We start from the raw sequence: 24,252 nt of genomic DNA, 5'->3' as shown, positions 1-24,252 counted from the left end.
GGAAACATAACTTTACTTTTTTTTTTTTTTATTAACACTTGTCATGTCTATAAGTAGTCCATCCTGCTTTCTTCTTCTTCTCGTTTTAATCTTGACTTTTCCCCATTTGCTGACTTATTAATTTATCTGATCTTTCATGTTTGTTTCCTTACTCCATCAATCAAATCTTAAGTCTTCTGCATTCAATCTGACATTTTATTTAATATCCAACCAGTCTACCAATCCTGTTTCCTTCTTCTTAATATCCTTTTATTGTTTTTCCCATTTTTGACTTTTCCACTTTTTGTTGTCTTATTAATTTGACCAATCTTTCATGTCTGTTTCCTTACTCCATCCATCAAATCTTGAGTTCCCTGAGTTCAATCTGACAACTTTGTTTAATGTCCTTCCAGTCCACCAATCCTGCTTCCTTCTTCTTAACATCCTTTTATTGTCTTTTCCATTTTATCTATTTATTAAATTTTCTGTTCTTTGTTATTTATTCTCCTTACTCCATCATAACAGAAGTCTCATAAATCTTTTATATAGACTTTTATTTAATATCCTCCCTCCAGATCATAAGACATCCTCCCGCCATTTCAGCACACATCATACTAAAATGACATAGGTTCTGGTTTTGAGAGAAAGGTCTTTAACTTCTCCAGGTCAACAAAATATAAAGATTTATCCCCACAAGATACTCTCATTTTCGCTGGATAATATAAACCATATTTAAATCCTTTTTCCTTTAACTGAGGTCTTAAAGTGAGGAATTGTTTTCTAGTATTTGCTGTATTTTTAGCAAAGTCAGGTAAAAACCATATTTTGGACCCTTTATAATTTAAATTATTATCTCGTTTGGCAGTATTTAAAATTTCTATTGCCTGCTGGTACCTTAACATCTTGAATATTAAAGGTCTTGGTCTCCCTTGATTTTCCACACGTTTTATTGGAATCCTGTGTGCAAGTTCTATTTCTAAAGGCTGTTTGAAATCCAACTGCAGTAGTTTAGGTATTAGATTCTCTAAAAACTGTATGGCATTTCCTCCTTCCAAATTTTCTTGTATTCCAAAAAGTTTTACATTCTTTCTTCTGCCATGGTTTTCATAATCTTCCAGCTGATTTTTCAATTGAATAATTTCCAAACTGTCATTTTTGCATCTTCTTTCTGCACATTCTAAACCCTCCATTTTGGCTTCCAGTTCCGTTGTTCTTTTATTTGTCACTTCCATTTGCCTGTGTATATTCAATATTTCTTCTTTCATTTCTGCCATGCTGCTTACATTTTCTTTTAACATTTGTTTTATTTGTCTTAATTCCCCCATAACTTCAGCTTTATTCAGCTCTTCCGATTCATCTCCCGGAAGCGGAACCCTGCTCGGGGTAACTTGATCCTGCTTCTGCCTTTTTGCCGCCCCTCCAGTTTCATTTTTGCTCTGCCTCATACTCGCCATGCTCCCGCACTTCTCTCCGATGTTTCCAGCCGAAAATCAAGCCACAGTTAATCTTTTTTTTATTAAGCCGTTGCCCAGCTAAGAGGAGCGCCGCGATCACACGTCCATTTTGTGTGCGCGTTAAGCCACCAATGTGGGATAATTTTAAAAACGGGACAATGTGGTTTTGAAAGGAATGGAAATATTTAAACCAGTGTGATATAAATATATTTATGATGTGGTAATAAAAAATGATAAGTGCAATAGAAGGTCTTATAGTAGGTAGTTATTCCAGTGAGGTAAAGTAAGCAGCCTTAATTTCAGAGGGAATGCTTCCTACCCAGTAGTTCCTGATCTCTGTATAGTTTGGACAACAGTACAAAAGCAGCATGAGTTAATCTACCCCATTACCTGCCCCAGGACCAATCAGCTGAGCCCCCCAAATTTTGTACAATTCTGATCCCAGTCAGTCAGGCCCAGGGGCCTTCTCTAGCATAAGCTCTAGCACTAAATTGGGGCGTTAAGACTTACCATTTGGTCCAATGTTAAAGAACAAAACCAAAGACCATGAAAAACTTTTCTCTATTAGAGACATCTTAATGGCCTTTATCATATAAAAATTGGCTAAAAAGCACAAATGCCTGCTTCCTTATTTACTAGGATCCTAACAAGTTTTTATATGGGTTACTACCTGCTTGGCTGTCTTATGTTTAACTAAAGTGGCCAATAATTTACCTGCCTTATTGCCCATTCATGGAAATTATATTTATATAATTGTATATCCCTCAAGGCCCTTTCATTCAAAACCCCATTGATCTGTTTCTGGATCTTTATTTAATTTTCTATACCACTCTCCCAGGGGGGCTCAGAACGGTCTACATTAATTTATTCAGGTATTCAAAGCATTCTTCCCTATCTGTCCAGTGGGCTCACAATCTATCTAATATACCAGCATTTTGAATGGATTGAAGAGGCGAAAGACAGGTGCACGGCAGGTCCAAGAGATTTACATTGCAGTAGTCTAAGCGAGAGGTGACAAGAGCGTGGACAAGGATTTTGGTCGTGTGTTCAGAGAGTAGAGAACGGATTTTGGTAATGTTATAGAGGAGGAAGCGACAGGATTTGGCGGTCTGTTGGATCTGAGAAGAGAGGAGTCAAAGATCACCCCAGTGAGCAGCCTTTTTCCCCCCAAGAGCTCTCACAACCATATCACATACCACAGGGAACCCTTTTGTGAATGAGAATGGTGACGTCCCTCTGTCTGCTATTAAAAAAAGCCAACCTGAGCTCTCCCACCCAATTTTTCTTCATTTGTTGTGTTCTGGGTTGGTAAGCAAGACATCCACTTTCATGTATTTACTGTAAGTCATCCACATTCAAGGTGGCTATTTTCATTCTAGCCATGCCAGTGGTACAAGAGTACAGGTAACAAAGGTTCCATATCTGCAATATCAAGTCTAGCGACCTCCCAGCTAAGCCGCCCTAGTGAGTGCTTGAAAATGTATAGCAACTCCCAGCAAACGTGGAATCACAGACATAGGATCTCTATCCCCCCTAATTACCTTCAGCCTATTTCCACTGTCCCAAGACCGCTCCAGAACCTCCCAGTCCCAATTCTCCAGAAGAAAGCAGCCCACATACACGCACATCAGTAAATCCCACATTTAACCTCTTCTCTAAGTTCCACACCTACCCCAATGACTACCCTCCCCTAACCAATCTTCCAATACTGCTTCACTCTGCCCCCAACCCTCCCACCCCCGCACTGGAATAAAACAGTATTTAACATACAATATGTCTGTCCAGCCAAGTATGTGACTGCCAACACACATGGCAATGCTCATGAGTTGGTCATAAGATAGCAGCGGCTGAACGCTGAGCCACACCAAGACTTGTCCTGGTGATACAGCCTGACTGAAAGAACCTACAGAGTAAAGGCCAAGCAACAGCAAAAAAGCTAGCATTGCACCCAAGACACTGAAGAGGCCAGCAGCCCCTCCCCAGGCAACCTGTAGGTTGAGCCCTGAAAGACTGATTTGAACACCCAAAATAGTCTCCATCCCTGTGTTAGAGCAAACCTGGTTAAGGGCAAATTAAGAGATCAAGAATTAACAGTATTTCCACTCCACAAAACCCTATTAATGCACGTAGAAAACAGAAAACCTTACTGCAAAGAGGCACTGCTGTAACTGTCCAGCATGTTTCCATTAGTGCAGCTCCTGCTGAAAATAGAGCAATTGTTAAAGCAGCAACCTGTCCATGAAAGCGCAAAATTCCTTGCTTTAGTTTGATTCTCACTTTGGCTGGGTACTGGAAAGCAAATTTGATGTCTCTTGCAAATAGTTGGGAGTAATATTGTGCTAGAACCCTGCACAGCTCAGTCAGTAACCTTAGCCCAAAAATCCTGGATCATTAACAGTTTTGCCCCCTAGTAATTCAAAGAGCAGTTTTTCTTATATAGCTTTATCAGCTTGGCCTTGTTGGCATAATAAAGTGCACCATCACTGGGTGTGGCCTGCCACCTTCCTTCCACTGTACACCAATTCCATGTGCTCTCTCCACGTGTTCCGAGGAAGCCAATGCTCAGGAGCTCAAACAGGTCTGTCTTCATGCTTTCTGCGACACCAATTATAGGAATGATTTTACACCCTCCAAGATTCTCCTGATCCTCTACTCGGTCTCTCCTCTGCTGTCACTGCTTGGTCGTCCTGAAGCATGCCCAGCCACACAGTCCCTTAATCTCTTCTATAGCTGTGTGAAGTTTAGCAAGCTTGTCATCTAGGAGTTGGGCAAGGTGCTATATGGACACCTGCACCTCAGACTGCTGTGACGCCATCTTTCGGGGAGTGCTCGCAGCCTCTGCTGAGCCACACCATTTTAACAGGCATATCCAAGGCCAGACAAACAGCTCTCGACTCCCAGACCGCACCACACTGTATCCAACTCTCAAAGTTACAGTGCTGGTAATGTTTTAAGATTGTTCCATTTTTGGTTAAACAAAGTAACATGGGATTTTTTAGGTAAGAGGCATGGAGCCAATCATCAAGGTGTGATCCCCTAGCCTGGTACAGTATAACGATATCCCCAGTCATGGTTTGCCTTGAACCATGCTCCTATGACCTCCACCAAATCCAATGCAGTCTCTCCCATCACAGCCTCTAGATCAGGGGTGTCCAACCTTTTGGCTTCCCTGGGCTGCATTGGCTGAAAAAAATTTTTCTGGGGCCGCACAAACACGCAAGGGCTGCAGCAAGACAGAGGAGGGAGCTGGCAAGACGGTAAACACACGGGGTCATCAGAGGAAAACACTGCATCGCCCTTGACCGGGGCCACACAAAATACTTCACGGGGCAGCAGGTTGGACACCCCTGCTCTAGATATTGCCCCCTTTTCCATTTATGTAAAGGTATTTAGTGTTTTACTTGCTTAGAGGATTTTCATTACTTGAGGACTTTGTTCGCTCTTCCCCAATGAACTTAGTTTGAAGCCCATGGATACTATAGCTCAGTAGCTCATTAAAAAAAAAAATCTAGGTATCCAAAATGTCCTTGGTTGCACCACTAGCATAGCCTTGCATTTGTCTCCAAGACAAAGGTCTCTGATTTGGCTTTTACCCTCAACAGGGAGGATCGGTAAGATCACCAACTGCAGACCTCTCTCTTTCAACCATGAAGCCATTTTGGATACGTCTGATGAGATACGTAGCAATATCTTTTGTGCCAACATGGGAGAATGGTCTGTAGGCTGTTTCTGTTTTTATCTGTGACTTGATAAATTTCCTGTACATGTTCAATGTTATGAAGTCCAGAACAAACCTCATTTTGGTGCAAAAGAAGTTTCAAGTTTCTTTATTTTTGATATACCGTCTATCAAAACAAATGTCTAAATGGTGTACAATATAAAAAGATTGAAGAAAACAATTAAAATAGGTAAATAAAAGCAATATTTTATCAAATATTAAAAATACTAGACGGATTCACATTGACTTACATGGAACAAAAGGGAAGTTGAGGAGGGAAAGGTTTTAAAAAAATACATCGAAGTAAAATTAGCAAAAAAAGGAAGGTAAATGGGGAGTGGTAAAACATTAGGATGGGGAACGCTTCAGAAGAAGCGTTTGATGTTTCAAGGCTTCACAAGAATTAAAGGTTTGAGAAGCAGAAGCTGATACTAAAGAGTAAAGGCATCTGTAAAGAGAAAAGTTTTAAGTTTGGCTTTAAATTTTTCAAGAGAGTTCTCTAATCGAAGATCTAATGGGAGGGCATTCCACAGAGAGGGGGTGGTGACTGAAAAAAAGGGATTTGCGAGTGGTATCGTAAAACAGTTCGCGTATTGATGGAATGGAAAGTAGGTTTTGATTGTTAGATTGGAGGGCCCTGGATGATAAATATTGGATCAAAGTTTATTTATTTATTCCAGTTGGTTAGAGTTTTTTGTTTCAAAGATGAGGAGGAGTATTTTATAGGTGAGGCGATGAGTTTTGGGTAGCCAATGTGCTTTGCGGAGGAGAGAAGTGACATAGTCAAATTTTTTTGTATTATAAATTTGACATTAGTGTTTTGCAATAGTTGTAAATGGCGGATTTCTTTCTGGGTTATACCTTGATAAAGAGCATTGCAATAGTCTATGGTTGAAATTACAAGCGAGTGAATCAGGATATTGATAGAGGGGGGATCAAGAAAAGAAGAGATAGAGTGGATGAGTCTAAGCTTATGAAAATATTTCTGCATAACTGCACTAATTTGTTGATGAAAGGTGAGGTTCTTGTCTAGAATGACTCCGAGAAGTTTGACTTTACTGTCCATTTGAATTGGGGAAGAATCAATACAAATGGGTAGACATAGATGTTCATCTGGAGAGAGCGAGAAAAGGACACTAGTAGTTTTAAGGATGTTCAATGAAAGTTTGTTATGCCGAAGCCAGAAGCTGATTTTATTGAGTTTTTGATTGATTTCAGTTATTTCATCAGGTGATATAGGATTTAGGGGGTGAAATAGTTGGATATCATCGGCATATGTAAATACAGTGAAACCTATAGATTGGGCCAAAGTAAGTAATGGTGTCAAGAATATATTAAAGAGAAAGGGAGAAATAATTGAGCCTTGGGGGACTCCATAGCTTTGGTAAATAGTGGAGGAAATAGTCATTGAAACTAACTTTATAGTTTTGGTCCTGAAAGTAGGAAGAGAACCATTGCAGAACTGTACAAGAGATACTGATAGATTCTAGTTGTGTAAGGAGTAGGGAATGATCAATTATGTCAAAGGCAAATGTAAGGTCTAAGGAAATCAGAATGGAGGATTTACAATGGTCTTTAAAGTAGTGGATTGAGATTGTTAGACCGATGAGAGAGAATTCAGTAGAGTGATTTTTTCGGAAACCTGTTTGGTAGGGATGCAGAGCGTTAGTATTTTCAGCAAAATTGGACAGTTGATTGAAGACCAGTTTTTTTATTATTTTAACTAAAAAAGGTAAGTTAGCAAAAGGACGGCGCTACCAGATGCCTCACCAGATCCGCATACCACGGACATCGAGGCCAAGACCCGGATGGTGAACAATGCGGAGAAGAACTCTGCCCACGGAGAGAACACAAACAACAGCCCCATCGTTGGCCATGGTTGAACTAGAGCATCCAGACCCTTGGCCAGACTGACCCTGCGACAACTGAAGAAGCGGGGCACTTTGGCATTGCCACTCATGGCCATCAGGGGCTGACCCCAAGCCTGCACTATCAACTGAAAGGCCACGGGGCTGAGACATCACTCTCTGGGATCTAAGATGTGACAACTGAGGAAGTCCGTCTGAACATTCTCCACCCCGGTTGGTGAGAGTCCGAGAGGTCCAGAAGGTGCGACTCCGCCTAAAGGAAGAGCCGAGCCGCCTCCCACGCCACTTGTGCACTTGCGGTGCCTCCCTGATGATTGACCGAAGCCACCACTGTGGCCTGTCCGACTCGCCCATTAAAAAGGGAGCGGAAGGCTAACAACGCCAGATGGACGGCACTCGGCTGCAAAACATGGAACAACCAGGACGCCTCCTCCATGGACCAGGTGCCTGGAGCTGAGCGACCTAGACATTGAGCCCCCCCAACCAAGGAGACTGGCATCCATGAGAAGCACCGGCCACTGTGGTAGATCAAGACTTACCCCCTGAACCAGATGAGAAGTCTGGAGACACCAACAAAAACCGCAGCGTGCCAAGCCTCGCAGAGACATCCAAACTGTGCCTCTGGGGCGACTACATCTGGAGCAGAGCATACTGAAGAGGACGCATGTGGGCCCGCGCCCACCTCACCACATCCAGGGACGCGGCCATCGACACCAAGACGGAGGTAATCCTGCACCCAAGGACACCGGGACGCCATAAGGAGGCGAATCTGAGATTGCAATTTGCTTACCCGGGCCCCTGGAAGGAAGACCTTCCCCAAGAAGGTGTCGAACAGAACCCTAAGGTATTCCAGATGCTGAGCTGGGACCAATCGACTCTTGGAAAGGTTGACCACCCTGCCCAGCGACCGGAGAAACTCCACCACCAGAACCGTAACCCGGGTGCTCTCCTGCAACGACTGCGCCCGAACCAACCAGTCGTCCAGGTAGGGGTGCACCAGAATGCCTTCCGACTGCAAGGCCACCGCAACAACCACCATCACCATGGTGAACGTCCAGGGAGACGTGATGAGCTCTTGAGAGGACCGAATGGAAACATGCAAGTAGGTCTCCGTCACAGCGAGAAAAGTCAGGAACTCCCCCGGCTAAACCACCCGAAGGACAGACTGCAGTTTGCCCATGCGAAAAGAGGGAATTCTGAGAGCCCTGATGACCCCTGTTTAAATTGAGGAGGGGCCTTAAGGTCCCCTCCTTCTTGGGCACCACAAAGGAAATGGCGTACCAGCCAGTGCCGCACTCCTGAGGGGACACTGGAACAACCGCTTTGAGATCTAGCAAGTACAGAAGGGTCTGGCAAAAGGCTAGCATCTCCCATGCCGCCTGACACGGAGAGGCAAGATATGATCAGGCAGAGAACGGCAAACTCCAGAGCATAACCGTCCCGCAGCACCCCCAAGGCCCACTGATCAGCCCACTTGGGAAACAAGTAGCGCAGCCAGGCACCCACCGGAACCAAAGGGGGCGCCGGCAAAGAGCCATTGGGCAGGACGGGCAGCGGGGAAACCGGCAGGAAGACTCCCAGCCCCCCAACGGGCCCTCAAAAGGACTGCATGCGCTGAGCCAACCGACCCCAGGGAAAAACCGGAAGCCTGGAAAGAAGCAGCCTGACGCCCAGGGTGAAACTTGCAAAATACCCGCAGACGCCCCCGGGCAGTGCCACCCCGAGACACCGGATGGGCACGGTCTTCAGGCAGACGGTGCATCTTTGAATCCATCAGAGTCTGAACCAACTTATCTAAGTCCTCTCCAAACAAAAACGACCCCCGAAAGGGAAATTTTTGGAAATTAAATTTTGGACACAGCAACCGCCAACCAAGCACGAAGCCACAAGGTATGGCGCACGTCCACCAAAAGTCTCAGACTTAGCCGCATGCCGCACCAAGTCAGAAAGTGCATCTGAGAGGAACGAGGTAGCCATCTCAATCTTCATCACCTCCTGATCCACAAAGGACCAGACATCAGACTCACGATCCAGGACATGCTCAGACCATCGAAACTCGGCGTGAGCCACCAGCTCCACACAAATAGCTGCCTGGACCCCCAAAGAAGAGGCATCAAGATTCTGCTTAAGAAGTGTCTCCAATGTATGCTCCTCAGAGATAATAAGGGAAGAACCGCCCGCAACAGGCACGGTATGCCGCTTAGCAATCACCGAGACCATCGCATCCACCACTGGCGAAAATAAGGTAGCCCTATCCCCCTCCGGGATGGGATCCCAACGAGCCAGGGTGCGCGCCAACCGAAACGGCGCCCCCGGCGAAATTCACTACGCCAGCACGATATCCTGAAAAGAGCAGGAAAACATGACAGACCCCCTGAAGCAGAGAGGCCCCCATACGCGGGGTCTCCGGTGGCGTATCGTCAAAAAAGCAGCACCGACGAGACCTGATAAATCAGGTTTAAAAGCACATCCCTCTACATAAAAAGCGCACCACGGACGCCACTGCACCAGAAGACGGGAAACCCGACACCCCGCTGCCAGCGGCCGTCCCCTCTGAAGGATCCTGGAAGCCCGCCAAAGCGGCCAGGCCCTCAATCATGCCAAAACACTCCTCCAACCACCAATCCGCAATCCAAGCCCTCCCGTGGGTGCATGGATGAGGGAGGAGGAAGAAGGGATGCCAAACAAAAAGAGGGAGGAAAATCCACCCCCGAAACCCCCAGGTACACATGAGACCTCCAACTGTCTGCACAAAGAAAGAAATTAAATCAGGGGAAAACCCCTCCAGGGGTCCTCAGGGACTCCCTGTCCCAGCAGGGATTCCTGCTGAAACCTGCCCCTGTGTTTGCAATACAGGAGGAAGGTCACCTGAGGTTACAGATAAAATGGAGGGGCCAGACAGAGAAAATGGCGAAGTTCCCACCAAAAATGCTCCTTCCATGGCCTGTAGCGGCTGAGAAGCCTGATCAGTCCCAGCTGCTAAAACAGACACGTTGGCATCAGCTGTCAAAAAATCAGCTGAGAGGGAATCCTTTGCGTTGGCAGTTCGGGGAATCCTCCGTGGGCAGTTGGGAAAGACCGGGCTTCCCCACTGCTCCCAGGCAACTCGCAAGGCACCATCGGCGGGGAGCTCTGGGCGCCTGCAGCCGCTGCCGATGGAGCTCCACCACCTCACCAGCCCAAACCGCCGAGTGCAGGCCGGCCGCGAGTGCGGCTGGACCAAATTGTGTCTCACTCCCCTGGAGAAGGGCACAATTGCTCCATACGCGACCTAGCTAGAAACAAAGTTCCGGTTAGATGAAAAATATAGAAAAATACAGTTATCTTATAGGGAAACAACCCTTCAAACCAGCACTACCTCAGGATTTTTTTTTTACAGAACAGACTCTACAGGCTCTCGAAGCAGTGGGCCTTGCTTGATTTAGGGGGCAAGGCTGACCGCTTAGGCTCCACTAAAAAAATGTGGGGAGGTGGAGGAAGTGGGGGGAGGGACCCCGCTCAAGACCCGCCGGGTTTGACAACCCTGAGGTCGGACGGACCCCCAAACAGGACCCGCCCAAGCTCTGTCCGGCCAAAAACAGGGACTAGAAACCCCCTAAACAAATTCCAACAGCCCTACCAAGGGAGATGGGTACAGATCACTCAACACCTGCTGGAGACTAAAAGAAAACTGATGAGAATAGAGAAGGGGATATTTTATGTACTATCTCACAGTTTTGTTTTCAGTCTCCACCCGCTGGTCATGATTGGATATATACCTATTCGTAAAGATTAACCTCTACTGGTCTGGAGAGTGCTAAAGAATGTGAAGGTATTTCCTATCTAAAAGGTTTTTTTGCTACTCACCTTCACGAACATTTTCCTCACTCTTTCCCACATACATGTTTATTAATTCTGGACCCTTCACACTAGAAACACAAAACAAGAGAGAGAGAGACAGTAAAATATATGGTATAAGACTTACCTACTGTTATACGAGTAATAAAAATGAAAGAAATGTAAATTGGAACTAGATCCTCTGTGTATGTCGAGTTAGGATGCACACATTGTATTGTAAGCATGCAAATTGTAACCCATTCTGATCTCATTGGGGAAAACAGGATAAAAAACGAGGCGGGGGGGGGACTTGATGGGGACAGTAGCGTACCTAGGGTATGTGGCACCAGGGGCCCATCATTTTTTGACACACCCCCATCTATATGAAAAATATGATTTTTAGTAACAATCCAAATATCGCACAACAAGAGTGTACCTAGGAAAAGGCAGCATCTTAAACACTGCAGTGAGCACTAGAACACCAACACATACATTGTAAAACTAAATAAGCCAGATCCCGCCCAGTCAACTGATCCTGTAGTCAATGCCAACTGAAAACTATGTTCTTTTAATACACACAGAACAGAGATACATCCTTGCCCAATATGGAATAATCACAAACTAAAAATAGAAATATGTACACAAAAGTTAAACGGAACCGCCAAGAAACCAGACCCTGGATACAATGCAACACCACAAAAACAGTAACACATGTCCTCTAATACAGTACAAAATATAAAGACAGTAGATGTAAATTTGAAAAAACTGATGCATAACAATCACCACTTTACAAATTAACAAATAAAAATAAAACAAATAATGAGAAATAAAAAAATATCATTTTATTGGACTAATCCCCGTAAGCTCAGTCCCCATCCCCGCAAACCACCTGATTCCATCCACACAACCTTGAATTGTTTATATTAAAGTATAAAAAGAAACAATATTCTGTACAATTTATAAATCAGCGTCTTCTCCCCACTCTCTCTTCCCCATTTCCCTTCAGCGTCCTCAGCCCACTCTCTCTCTCCACTTTCCTTCAGCGCACGCACATAAAAACAAGCAAGTAATTTTATATCATTTTCATTCTATTCATTCATAGAAATTAAAGTCTAAATAATGCCAGTCACATAACAAAACATGATTTTACAAAAATAATTCCCTGCACAGTCAAGCCTGCAAGGATTACTAGATGTCTTTCAGCAGCTCCCCTTCCTCCCTCCCCCTTACCTTTGTGGCCAAGTCAAAATGATCTACCAACAATAAAATTTTAAAAACACAAAGCACGGGATCACGTGATGCACTGAGCTGAGGCAGACATCTGCTGCCTGAGCTCCCGGGCCCTGAGTCACTAAGTGCCCCGTTGCCTGCTGCCGAAGGTGCGTCGGACGATTGAGCACTACAGCGTTCAGCGCTTTTAGCGCATGGACAGATTCTTGTCCTCCCCCGTGCCACCGATGGCCACCAGAACACAAAAAAAAGACTGCGATCGCCCGCAGCACGACGCGGACAAAATGGTGCCGACCACCTCGAACGCGATTCACCAAATAGCGCCGGATGCGCTGACTGCACTTACGCAGGCAGTAGCAGTGGCAATGCAGCCTAGCTTAGACAGACTATAGGAGTAGCTTCTGAAGCTAGAAAATATGCTCACTGAGACCACGAGTCGCACGACAGCCTTATAAACCCGGGTCTCTGGATTGGATTATGTACAGAGGGCCCATGACACTACATTGCAGGAGTTGCAGGCCCTTACCCAAAAGCAGGCAGAGAGGCTGGATGACCTGGAAAATCGATCTAATTTACGTTTTCTGAGCATTCCAGAAACGGTATCGAGGTCTAAGTTGCTACAGGCCCTGGAGGTATGGCTGACAAACACTTTTTCCTTGCGGGAGAGCTTGGGTCCTATAAGATTGGAACGGGCGCATCGGCTGGGCAGGGAACAAGCCCGGGAAGCGCAGCCTCGGATGGTCATAGCCAAACTCCTGAATTATAATCACAAAGTTGAAATATTGCGCAAATATAAGCAACTCCGAGAGGACTTAAAATTTGAAGATTCTGAGGTGTGCATTTTTCAGGATTACTCAGTGACTTTGACCGAGCGAAGGAAGCAATTTTACCCGCTCTGTTCTTCCTTGGCAGAAAAAAAAATACGCTTTCTTTTCCTGTACCCAGCCATATTGCGCATACATCATCAAGGACAATGGCGTGCTTTTGATACAGCCTTGGAGGCAGCCAATTACATGAATACTCATGTGCTTTCTCAGTTGGACCTTACTTGACTGGGTGCCCGGTTTTAATAGGCACACAACTTTACCTGACTGATATACTTTTGGTTCAGTGGTCACCGGGAGTCTTGGACCCCCACAATTGTGGGGTTCTGGGCTTCCACCTGTTCTTACTGTTATATAATGGAGTGGATTGGTTCTGTTTGGAGTTGCATGCCATGATTATACTTCTATTGGGCTTGTAAATTGTGGGTTTGCTGTTCAATAATAGATTTATTATTACTAGGCAAACACTATGTGTATAGTATTTTTGGTTTTGATAGGGACTCGGGGCCTGGAGTGGCACTACTTTGTGATCTCACACACCTCTAGGACCGCCTTGGGGTGGACCTATAGTTGTGATTGTAAAACCATGAGAGAGGGGGGTAGGATTGGATGGGAGGGTGGGTGGGTAGGGGAGGTCTGGGTTGGAGTCCTGTGCTATTGTGGATGTATGTGTGTATCTTTCAGATGCAGGAGAGTATGGGTCCAGATACTGCTGTGGGGTCCTTTCTCCATATGCCATGGGAATTGCCTTTTGAATTGAAGGTACTCGGGCGGGTCCTGAGTATCACTCTGCTGCCCTGGGTTGGGCTGGGAGCAGTGTTCCCGCTAAGCTGCGTTGACGTGCGCACGCGCACAAAATATTACCTCGCAGCGCACAAGTTTCTCGTCACAGCGCACACAGTGTAGAGCACAGTTCTTCAACCGCCGGTCCGCAAACAAAATCTTGCCGGTCCGCGAAGGATTCGGTCCCCGCCGCAACGAAAGGCCGGCGTCAGCTGACTTGCAACTTCCTGTTGCAGTCGCTGTGCCGGGACTCCTGCCTTCGCCGGGACTCCTGCCTTCCACCCCGTTTGCCTCCTGCCTTGTCTCCGCACCTCCAGACCAGCAGCGGCAGCTGTGTATGCTTTTAACTTCGGCACAGAGCTGCCCCTAATCAATAGTTTAGCGCGGTTTCATAAGGCAGCCTCGGGGCCTTTGCTAGGCCGGCCCACATCGCATCATCGAAGCGGGCCGGCTATCAAAGGCCCCGAGGCTGCCTCATGAAACCGCGTTAAACTATTGATTAGGGGCAGCTCTGTGCCGAAGTTAAAAGCATACAGAGCTGCCGCTGCTGGTCTGAACTCTTGGGCCGCTGAAGGAGGGCAAAAAGCAGCTGTCCTGGAGGTTTCCCTTCCTCTCGCCTTTACAGGTTCCTTTTTTCCACCTTTTTTTTTTCCTTCAAACGGCAACGGGCCCCAGCATCGACATCAATCAAGTAAGTTCCACTGTCAATCAAGCGGTTCTGCTCGGCCAAAGCTTCCCCTGTGACATGAGCCACCCTCAGGGGAAAGAAAGTGACCCACAAAGGTGAGGGGAAGGGGGGCAGATGATGGAAGTTGGGGGGGGGGAGAGAGAGAGAGAGAGAGAAGGGGCAGATGATGGAATGGAGGAGATGAGAGAGAGAGAGAAGGGGACAGATGATGGAAGTGAGAAGAAGGGAGAGAGAGCAGAAGGCAGATGGATGTCAGTTGAGAAGGGAGAGCAGATGCTGAATGGAAGTGGGGAAAGAACACATACTGGATGGAAGGAGGAGATAAATAAAGGGGGAAGAAAATAGTAAGATAATGGAGGGGTGAGGGAAAGGGGTGACAAGCTGTGTGTAGACACAGTGAAAAGAGGGAAACGGGACTAAATAGTAAGAAAGAATTTAATTTAGATGGAGGCAGAAAATAGAGAAGGAAGACCAGAGAAGAAAAGGGAAGAGAGAGCAGAGAATGATCAGATCTGAGTGGAGGAAATGAGAAGAGAGATATGCTAAAAACCACAGGGGGGAGGGAAGGATAGAGATGCCAGACCATGAGGGGAACAGAAGGAAGATGATGGATGCTAGACCAAATTGGGGGGTGGGGGGGGGGCAGGAGGAGAGATGGCAGGGAAAGACAGACAGTGAAGGGAAGGGGCAGATGCTGGACTGAAGAGACAGAGAAGGTTATCATGCTGCTGTACCGGGCCATGGTACGCCCTCACCTGGAGTACTGCGTCCAGCACTGGTACTTTAAGAAGGACACGGTACTACTCGAAAGGATCCAGAGAAGAGCAACTAAAATGGTTAAGGGGCTGGAGGAGTTGCCGTACAGCGAAAGATTAGAGAAACTGGGCCTCTTCTCCCTTGAGCAGAGGAGATTGAGAGGGGACATGATAGAAACATTCAAGGTACTGAAGGGAATAGACTTAGTAGCTAAGGCAGGGAGAACGAGAGGGCACTCTCTAAAGTTGAAAGGGGATAGATTCCATACAAACGTAAGGAAGTTCTGTGGTAGAAAGCAACATATTTATTTGGCTCATAACTTGCTGGCGCCCGATATTTTTAGCTCACAGTGAAAAAAGTTTGCTCACAACACCCGCCCGCTTAGAGGGAACACTGGCTGGGAGCCTGGGGTGGTATGCTTACTCGCATTAGTCACTATCTGCTGATAAGAACATAAGAAGTTGCCACCACTGGGTCAGACCAGAGGTCCATCACGCCCAGCGGTCCGCTCCCACGGCGGCCCATCAGGTCTGTGACCTGTGAAGTGGTTCCTGACCATTTTCACTTTTGATAGACAATAGCCAACAATTTGCGCATTGTGTCCTGGAATGTGTCCGGCATCACTTCCCCTATTAAAAGAACAAAAATATTAATGCAGTTAAAACGCCATAAAGTTGATATAGCTTGCTTGCAGGAAACCCGCCTGACGGATGTAGAACATAGGAAATTGGGAAGATTATGGGTGGTGCTGTTTATGCAACCTCATTCCCACAAAAGCGGGCGGGACTAGCGATCTTAATCCGTAAATCCTTGCCCTATACTGCTAGAGTGGTTGAATGTGATCCCCAGGGCAGATATGTGTTGTTACATTTGACAATAGGAACATACTCATTCTATCTTGCACGGTCTGTGTCTGTGTATGGCCGTTTGGTGGAGGATGGGCAGGGGAGGGCTTCAATGGCTGGGAGGGTGTAGATGGGCTGGAGTAAGTCTTAACAGAGATTTGGGCAGTTGGAACCCAAGCACAGTACCGGGTAAAGCTTTGGATTCTTGCCCAGAAATAGCTAAGAAGGAAAAAAATTTTTTTTTTTTTTAATTTAAATTGAATCAGGTTGGGCAGACTGGATGGACCATTCGGGTCTTTATCTGCCGTCATCTACTATGTTACTATGTATGCTCCTAATACTTATGACCACTCTTTCTTTGAGGGTATTACAGCTTTGCTATTAGAGCGGTTACGGACCCGGTATATATAGCGGGAGATTTCAATCAAGTCATGGACCCGAGCTGTGATCGCTCTACACCAGGACACAGTACAGGCAGCACACAAACTAGAGGTATTCCTTATCTTTGTGCCACCTTAGATTTAGTTGACCCCTGGCGACTCCTTCATACTACAGAAAGGGACTATACCCATCGCTCACGTGCCTATAATACACAATCTAAGATAGATTATATTCTCACTACGAGTAGGGCCTTTTTAAATGTGGATGCAGCGGTCATAGGCCCAGCCGTAATATCCGACCATGCGTTGATTTGGCTCGATGTGAATGTGGGCTTTGGTATATGGGGGCCAGTACGCTGGCGCTTTCCTAGTTATTTATTTTCTGATGATCATTTCAAAACTTATTTAACATCTAAATGGGAAGAATTCCTCAAATTTAATGGTCAGCATCGTCATAATCCAGCTCTGTTTTGGAGCACTGCTAAGGTGGTCCTAAGAGGAGACTGTATAGCCTATGTTATAGCTCGAAATCGACGATTGTCCCGAGGAATAATAAAGTTGGAAAAGGAATTAGAGGATGCTAAATGACACTACACACAACATCCGACACGAACTTCTAGGGAACACTTAATTTCCGTGGAAACGACCCTTAATTCATACATACATGAGCATACAGTCAAAATGCTGTTATAGCAAAAGTATCGCTATTATCGCTATGGAAATCACGCAGGGAAGCTATTGGCATGGTTGACAGCACAGGCCCGGGGGCATCGTTATGTGTTGGGATTGAGGGACGATATGGGTCGTCTGCAGCATTCAACTGCTCATATAGCGCAGATTTCTGATAACATCTCATCTTGTATAACAAATCTCCAATCCTGGGCCCTCACCGTTCAAATGAAGCTAAATGAGACCAAAACAAAACTACTTTGGCTCGGCCCGAAACTGGATCAGCTACCCTCCCACATCCCACTTCCCTCTGGCACCAACCTGCAGCTTGAGCACTCTAGCAAAGTTCTGGGAATCATCATCGACTCTACACTGTCCTTTAACGACCACATCAACTCCCTAGTAAAAAAATGCTTTTTCAATCTTCATATGCTAAGAAAAGTCAGATCCTGCTTCCACCAACAACATTTCGCTGTCCTTGTCCAATCCATCATCTTATCCAGACTTGATTACTGCAACTCCATCTACCTAAGCCTAACAAAGAAAAGTCTCCTCAGACTCCAACGGATTCAAAATACCGCGGCTAAACTAATCTTCACAAAAGGCAAATTCGACCATGTCTCCCCGCTTCTGTCTAAGCTTCACTGGCTCCCAGTCACCCTCAGTGTTCGCTACAAGTGTGCCTGTCTCACTTTCAAATCTCTTCACGGCATCCTTCCTCCCCTCTTTCCACTATCCTGGCTCTCGAGTACTCACTCCACCAGATCCACTCAGAAATTTAAACTATCCTTCCCATCTCTAAATGGCATTTCCCATACAGGAAAACTTGGAACATCCCTCCTCTTCAGGATCACCGAGCTGTGGAACAGCTTCTCTGCCCATCTTCGGAGTTCGACCTCCCTCCAACACTTCAGAAAACATCTGAAAACCTGGCTTTTCTCCAAAATGTAACCACCCCCCCACCCATTATTCAAAGCCCCCTCTTTCCTTCCTGTTTAGCAGCCCTTCTTCCTTCCATTGGAGTTCCTTTCTCTGTTTTAATTCCTGTAAACCGTGTCGAGCTCCACTTCCGTGGAGATGACGCGGTATATAAACTTAAGGTTTAGTTTAGTTTAGATTTTCCATGCTCATTTTCAGAAGATATACGGTCGCCGGGACTCGGGGGATGAATCCCTTATTAGGGACTATTTAGCAGATTCTGGCCTATTGCCGTTATCTGACCGAGATGTAGAAATTTTAAATGCAGCCATTACCCCTAAAGAATTGCAAAAGGCAATTCAAAGCCAAATAAATTTTTCTGCCCCGGGGCCGGATGGCTTCACGGCAGAATTCTATAAGCTTTTATCAGTACTGATTGGGCCCTTTTTACGGGACTATTATACCCAGGCGATATAAGATGAACACTTCCCAATAGAAGCGAATGAGGCTTTAATTACATTGATATTGAAGCCTGGAAAAGAGAGCACTGCTCCCGAGTCCTATCGTCCTATTTCTCTTTTAAATGTGGATATTAAAATCTTATCTAAAATATTGGCCGATAGACTGGCCAATCTTCCGAACATTATTGCTTCGGCACAGGTGGGTTTTGTGAGATCCAGACAGGCGGTACATAATGTTCGTAAGGCCTTATTATCATTGGCCCATACGCAATCTCAAAATATCCCGATGATGTTACTTAGTTTAGATGCCGCCCAAGCTTTTGATCAAGTCAACTGGACTTATTTATTTGAGGTGCTGAAATTTATGGGAATGACAGGTTGGTATGCAAGAGCGATGAGCATGTTATACTCGTCACCGAGGGCGAGATTGCTGGTTAATGAGATAATTACAGATCCCATTCTGATAGAAAGAAGTACCCGACAGGGGTGTCCTTTGTCCCCCCTCCTTTTCTTGTTGTACTTAGAACCATTTCTTCGTACTGTATCTCTGGACCATGATATTGTAGGAGTGGACCTTGGGGACCACTCTATAAAAGTGTTAGCATTTGCAGACGATTTATTATTTACGCAAACTAACCCCAATCACTCCATTCCTCACCTTATGCAAGCTCTGAATGAATTCAGATTTTATTCGGGCTTTGCTTTGAACTATCAGAAATCTATAGCTTTAGCTAGTCCGGCTGCTCTGCAGCAGACATGGGTGACATGGGAGACTTTCCCTTTACATGGGTGTCGACATCGATTCGATATTTGGGAATCTGGATTCCTAGAGACCTTAAGACTCTTTATGATTGTAACATTTCACCTCTAATGCAAGACACTTTACAAAGCTTGCAAAACTGGTCCACTTTCCCCCTTTTGGTAGCGGGACGGGTAGCCCTTTATAATATGGTACTCTTTCCCAAATGGCTGTATCGATTTCAGTTGCTCCCTCTGCTCTTATCTTACACTCATAATGCACGCTTAACTAAAGGTTTACAATGTTTTCTCTGGGGAGGTAAGCGACCCCGCATGCAATTTCTTCGGATGTGCTTGCCCAAAGATAGGGGGGATATGGTTTATTGAATGTTCGTTGGTATGCCATGGCCTGCCAGATGAGACATATTAATGATTGGTTTAGGGGGACATCTGATTTTACTGCTAGGTCAATAGAATTATCTCTGTTGGCTCCGTTTCATGTCAGCTATTTTTTACATGTGGCAGACCCGCAGATACGCCCATTGGTGTCACAATACCCTATATTTACTCCTGCACGGCGAACCTGGAAGTGGGTATGTAAATCTGCTAAGTTGTCTTCTGGGGTCTCTCTGTATTTGCCCATCCAGGGCAATGGTTCATTTCAGCCTGGATTACAAAATACGTCCTTCCAAAGATGGGGTGCGACTGGAGTACAATATCTCTTTCACTTGTTCTTGGAGGAAGGGAGAATGGCAACCTTTTCGGAATTACGTCAGACATTCGATTTACTGGACACAGATCTCTTTGCATATTATCACATATGTCATTATGTTCAATCTTTACCAGTGGATCACCTAACCGAGGACAATCGGTATGCCCTTTCTGAACTTTTTAGTCTTTCTGCACAACAGAGGATTCCACTTCGCTTTCACATTGTGGGTGTCCGGGACTGTCAACCTGGACCGAACTTGGACATTTTGGCAGCAGCATGGGTAGAGGATTTACAATGCGCTTTAACGGCACAGCAGCTGCAGCGGGTGCTAAAGCACATCCAGAAGGTGTCTCCTAATATTACCCACTGGGAATTACAATTGAAGATTGTCCTGCGACTTTATATATCCCAGGAGCGAACATCCCGGATGGGAATTACTGCACATCATTCTTGTCCGAAATGAGATCAGGCTCATGCTTCTCTGGGTCATATGCTTTGGACCTACCCCAAAATTCTACAGTTTTGGAAACGTCTAGGACACTACACTACATTACTTTGGGGTAGGCGATGGCTCCCGCAGCTGAGAGCATTATTTGGCTATTGTAATATAGCCATGCCAAAACTTAAAGGGATGTCAGCCTTTGTGACCAGAGTGCTACTATTGGGGAAAAAAGCAATACTCACGAACTGGTTGTCCCGGGATCCCCCTTCTTATGCTCAATGGAGATCCTTGATGATTATACATGCTACATTGGAGTGGAGACTGGTGGGAGACCTGGACCGAGGTCCGGGCTGTCGATTCTGTCAGACCTGGGAACGTTTTTGGCTGGACCTTATGCCTCATGCCCTTAGTAGATTATTAAATCTGTGAGATTGGCCCTATGCTTCTCGACATGGCACTGGACTCCTAGGGGTTGGGAATGGGGGGCGGGGCTGGGATTTATGTTCTAGTGGATGACTCTGCTGATTGTTTTTGAATGTTTACATGCATTGTAGTTGGAAATTTAATAAAATATATTTGAACATAAAAAAAACAAAACACAAAGCACGCTGTACGCAGAGAAAATGTTAATTATCATTTATATTCCGTGTGTTTTCAAAGAGGCCAAGGCAGATGACTTTATGCAATGTCACCTCAGTAACAACTATACAAAAATAGACAAATATTCCCCCTCCCTTTTTACTAAACCGCGATAGCGGTTTTTAGCGCAGGGAGCTGCGCTGAATGCCCCACGCTGCTCTCGACGCTTATAGGCTTCCTGCGCTAAAAAACGCTATTGCGGTTTAGTAAAAGGGGGCCATAGTGCAAAATATAGACAGCATATATAAATTCTCAAAACGGACACATTTTGATCACTAAATTGAAAATAAAATCATTTTTCCTACCTTTGGTAATTTCATCAGTTTCTGGTTGCACTTTATTCTTCTGACTGTGCATCCAATATTTCTTCCCTTCTTTCAGCCTCCTGTATGCTTCCTCTCCTCCAGACCTCATTCCCTCCCCAAACCTTTTCTTTGTTTCACCCTGCCTCCTTCTTTCTTTTTCTCTCTCTCCATACCCCCTTTCTTTCTGTATGTCTGTTTTTCTCTCTCTCTCCGTGCCCCATTTCTTTCTTTGTTTCACCCTGCCCCCTTCTTTCTTTCTCTCTCCATGCCCTCTTTCGTTCTGTATGTCTGTCTTTCTCTCTCTCTCCGTGCCCCATTTTTCTTTGTTTCACCCTGCCCCCTTTCTTTCTTTCTGGCTCCCTGTCCCCCCCTTTCTTTCTCCCTGCCCTCCCCTCCCCTCCCCTGGCAGCGATTGGCTGGCCCAGAACGTCCACTCCAACGTCAGAATTGACGCGGGTGGCGAGAGTTGGTCGGCTCCACAGGGAAAAGCAGGGAGAACTCGGCGCCGGCCTGTTCCCGATGGTGGCGGTAGCACTCAAGTGGCTAAAGAGACGCAGTTTGCCGGCCTAGGGAGAACACTGGAGGGTGGCCAGCTGTGCATCCCCTTGGGGTGTAAAACCGGGGCGGACCGCCCCCACCTCCACCTTGGTATGCCACTGTCTGTACCTCACTTCCTCCTTATGACCAAAAATTCTCCTTTCTTCTATTCCCCATGTACACAACCATCTCTTTCTCTCCCTTCCTCTCTCCCAAGTCCATGCCTTCTGTGTCCAAAAACGCATTCCCTCCCCCACCTCAGCATGTCTTTCCCTCCCTTCCTCTCTCCCAAGTCCATGCCTTCGGTGTCCAAAAACGCATTCCCTCCCCCACCTCAGCATCTCTTTCCCTCCCTTCCAAATCCATGCCTTCTGTGTCCAAAAACACATTCCCTCCCCCACTTCAGCATCTCTTTCCCTCACTTCCTCTCTCCCAAGTTCATGCCTTCTGTGTCCAAAAACCCATTCCATCCCCCACCTCAGCATCTCTTTCCCACCCTTCCTCTCTCCCAAGTTCATGCCTTGTGTCCAAAAAGCACTCCCTCCCCCCTTTTGTGTTCCGCATTTGCCTCCCAGCCCATCTTAGAAACTTTCTCAGGAAAATGGAGCTCGAGCCGCGAGACTTGTCTTCTATTTCCTGCCTGTCCTGCCGCGCACATTTAGCCGACCGGAAGTCTTCCCCGACGTCAGCGCTGACGTCTGAGGGCAGGCTTTGCTTAAGCCCTCCCTCCGACATCAGCGCTGACATCGGGGAAGACTTCCGATTGGCTATATGTGAGCGGCAGGGCAGTAGGAGCAGAAGACGAGCCTCGCGGCTCGAGTTATATTTAACCCCACGGGTCTCCCGTACTCCACGTTCAGCTCTCTCCTGTGCACCCCCTTGGGGTGTGCACCCAGGATGGACCTCCCCCCCCCCGCCCCCCCCCTCCTAGGTATGCTACTGGATGGAGACATGCCAAAGGAAAAGACCCCCCAGAAGAACCGGAGACCCCTGAGGAAGAAGCAGGAACCCAGTCACCCACAAGTAAGCCTTGTTTAATTTCAAGTTTTATTAGGATTTTATATACCGCCTATCAAGGTTATCTAAGCGGTTTTACAATCAAGTACTCAAGCATTTTCCCTATCTGTCCCGGTGGGCTCACAATCTATCTAACGTACCTGGGGCTATGGAGGATTAAGTGACTTGCCCAGGATCACAAGGAGCAGTACAGGGTTTGAACCCACAACCCCAGGGTGCTGTGGCTATAGCTTCAACCACTGCGCCTCACACTCCTCCAACATGGCTAAAACAAAATCAGAGGGAAAACCCCCCAGTGGTAAAAAAGCGTTCACAGCAGGTGCAGAAGAAGCACCCAAGACCTGTTCCTGTCTCTCTAAAATAGGAGGGAGGTCACCTGAGGCCACAGGCAAAATGGTGGAGCTTCCCACCAAAAGTGAAAAAAAGCACACTGGAAAAAATCTCCCCGAGACCTGTAGTAGCAAAGAGGCTGCCGCTAAAGCAGAACTACAGGCAGCAGCAGCTGTAGCGGTAAGGGAAACCTTATTTCCTTGACCGTCAGCGGCTGGGGAATCCCTGTGTGGATGGAAGGGGAAGCCCAGCTTCCCTACATCCGATGAGCGGTGCACATGCAAAGGGGAACCCTGCTCGCTGGCACCTGAAGCCAACAAGAATTCCCCTTTGCAGCAGCCGGAGCACTTTGTGCACACGCCAGCCGCATTAACTGTGCGTCGGGAGCACTTTTTCTGCTTGCATCTGGTTCCTGCTGTTAATGTTTTCTGCTGTTAAGGTTTTCTGCTGTTATAGCTTGCTAATACATGACTGTACAATTTATTGCTTTGTGTGAATAAGCACACCACTTTCATGTTTCTCAAATTGAGTGAGTGTGGAATAATGTTAGCTGTTCCGTATGTGTTACTTCTCCGTGCTCACAGGAGCACCCTTAAACTGTTTTATCCCACGCTTGATAGTTTGGTCTTTCTTTTTTCTGACCTTGTATTATGCTATCACTGCTAATCTATTTGCTCTTTCTCTTATGCTTTCTTTATTTCTACTTTCTGGCAGAAGTGTCTGCTTGATATTCTGGTTGTGTCATTTGCTTTTTTCTCATAAAGGTGATATCTACTATATCCTACCACCACATATAACAGATTATGGCTGACTTACATATCCTTTCTTTTAATGTGAATGGTTTGAACCATCCTATTAAAAGGAAGAAGATAGCCAACTAAATGACTAATAAACATCCTGATGTGATTTATTTACAGGAGACCCACCTCCCGCCCGCTGCCTCCTTGAAATTTAAGTTGAAGGGATATTCCACTCATTTATATTCCCCTGCAACTCAGAGGAAGAAAAATGGGATATCAATACTTATTGACAAGCTATCCCCAATTATTCATTCTGTTAAAACAGACTCTGACGGAAGGTGGTGTCTGGTTCATGCTGCGTTGCACTCAATAGATTTTGTGTTCCTTAATATTTACGCTCCTG

The 24,252-nt window shown here is 46.0% G+C and overlaps 1 protein-coding gene across 2 annotated transcripts in view; it reads right to left on the bottom strand.

Annotated features, from left to right (window-relative positions):
- Window positions 1-24,252, bottom strand: part of PEX6 (peroxisomal biogenesis factor 6) — a 369,373-nt gene that overhangs the window by 90,480 nt on the left and 254,641 nt on the right. For both annotated transcript variants that reach the window (XR_004538689.1, XM_033936158.1), the window contains exon 12: window positions 10,866-10,927. Coding sequence is in view for 1 of the 2 variants with exons in the window: in XM_033936158.1 (XP_033792049.1) it covers window positions 10,866-10,927 (62 nt within the window). In the remaining variant the exon portion in view is untranslated. The remainder of the gene's footprint in view (window positions 1-10,865; window positions 10,928-24,252) is intronic.

Source organism: Geotrypetes seraphini, chromosome 3, assembly GCF_902459505.1.
Source record: "Geotrypetes seraphini chromosome 3, aGeoSer1.1, whole genome shotgun sequence".
Taxonomy (NCBI): domain Eukaryota; kingdom Metazoa; phylum Chordata; class Amphibia; order Gymnophiona; family Dermophiidae; genus Geotrypetes; species Geotrypetes seraphini.
Note: the sequence above shows the minus strand (reverse complement) of the source record. Positions and strands in the feature narration are given on the sequence as shown.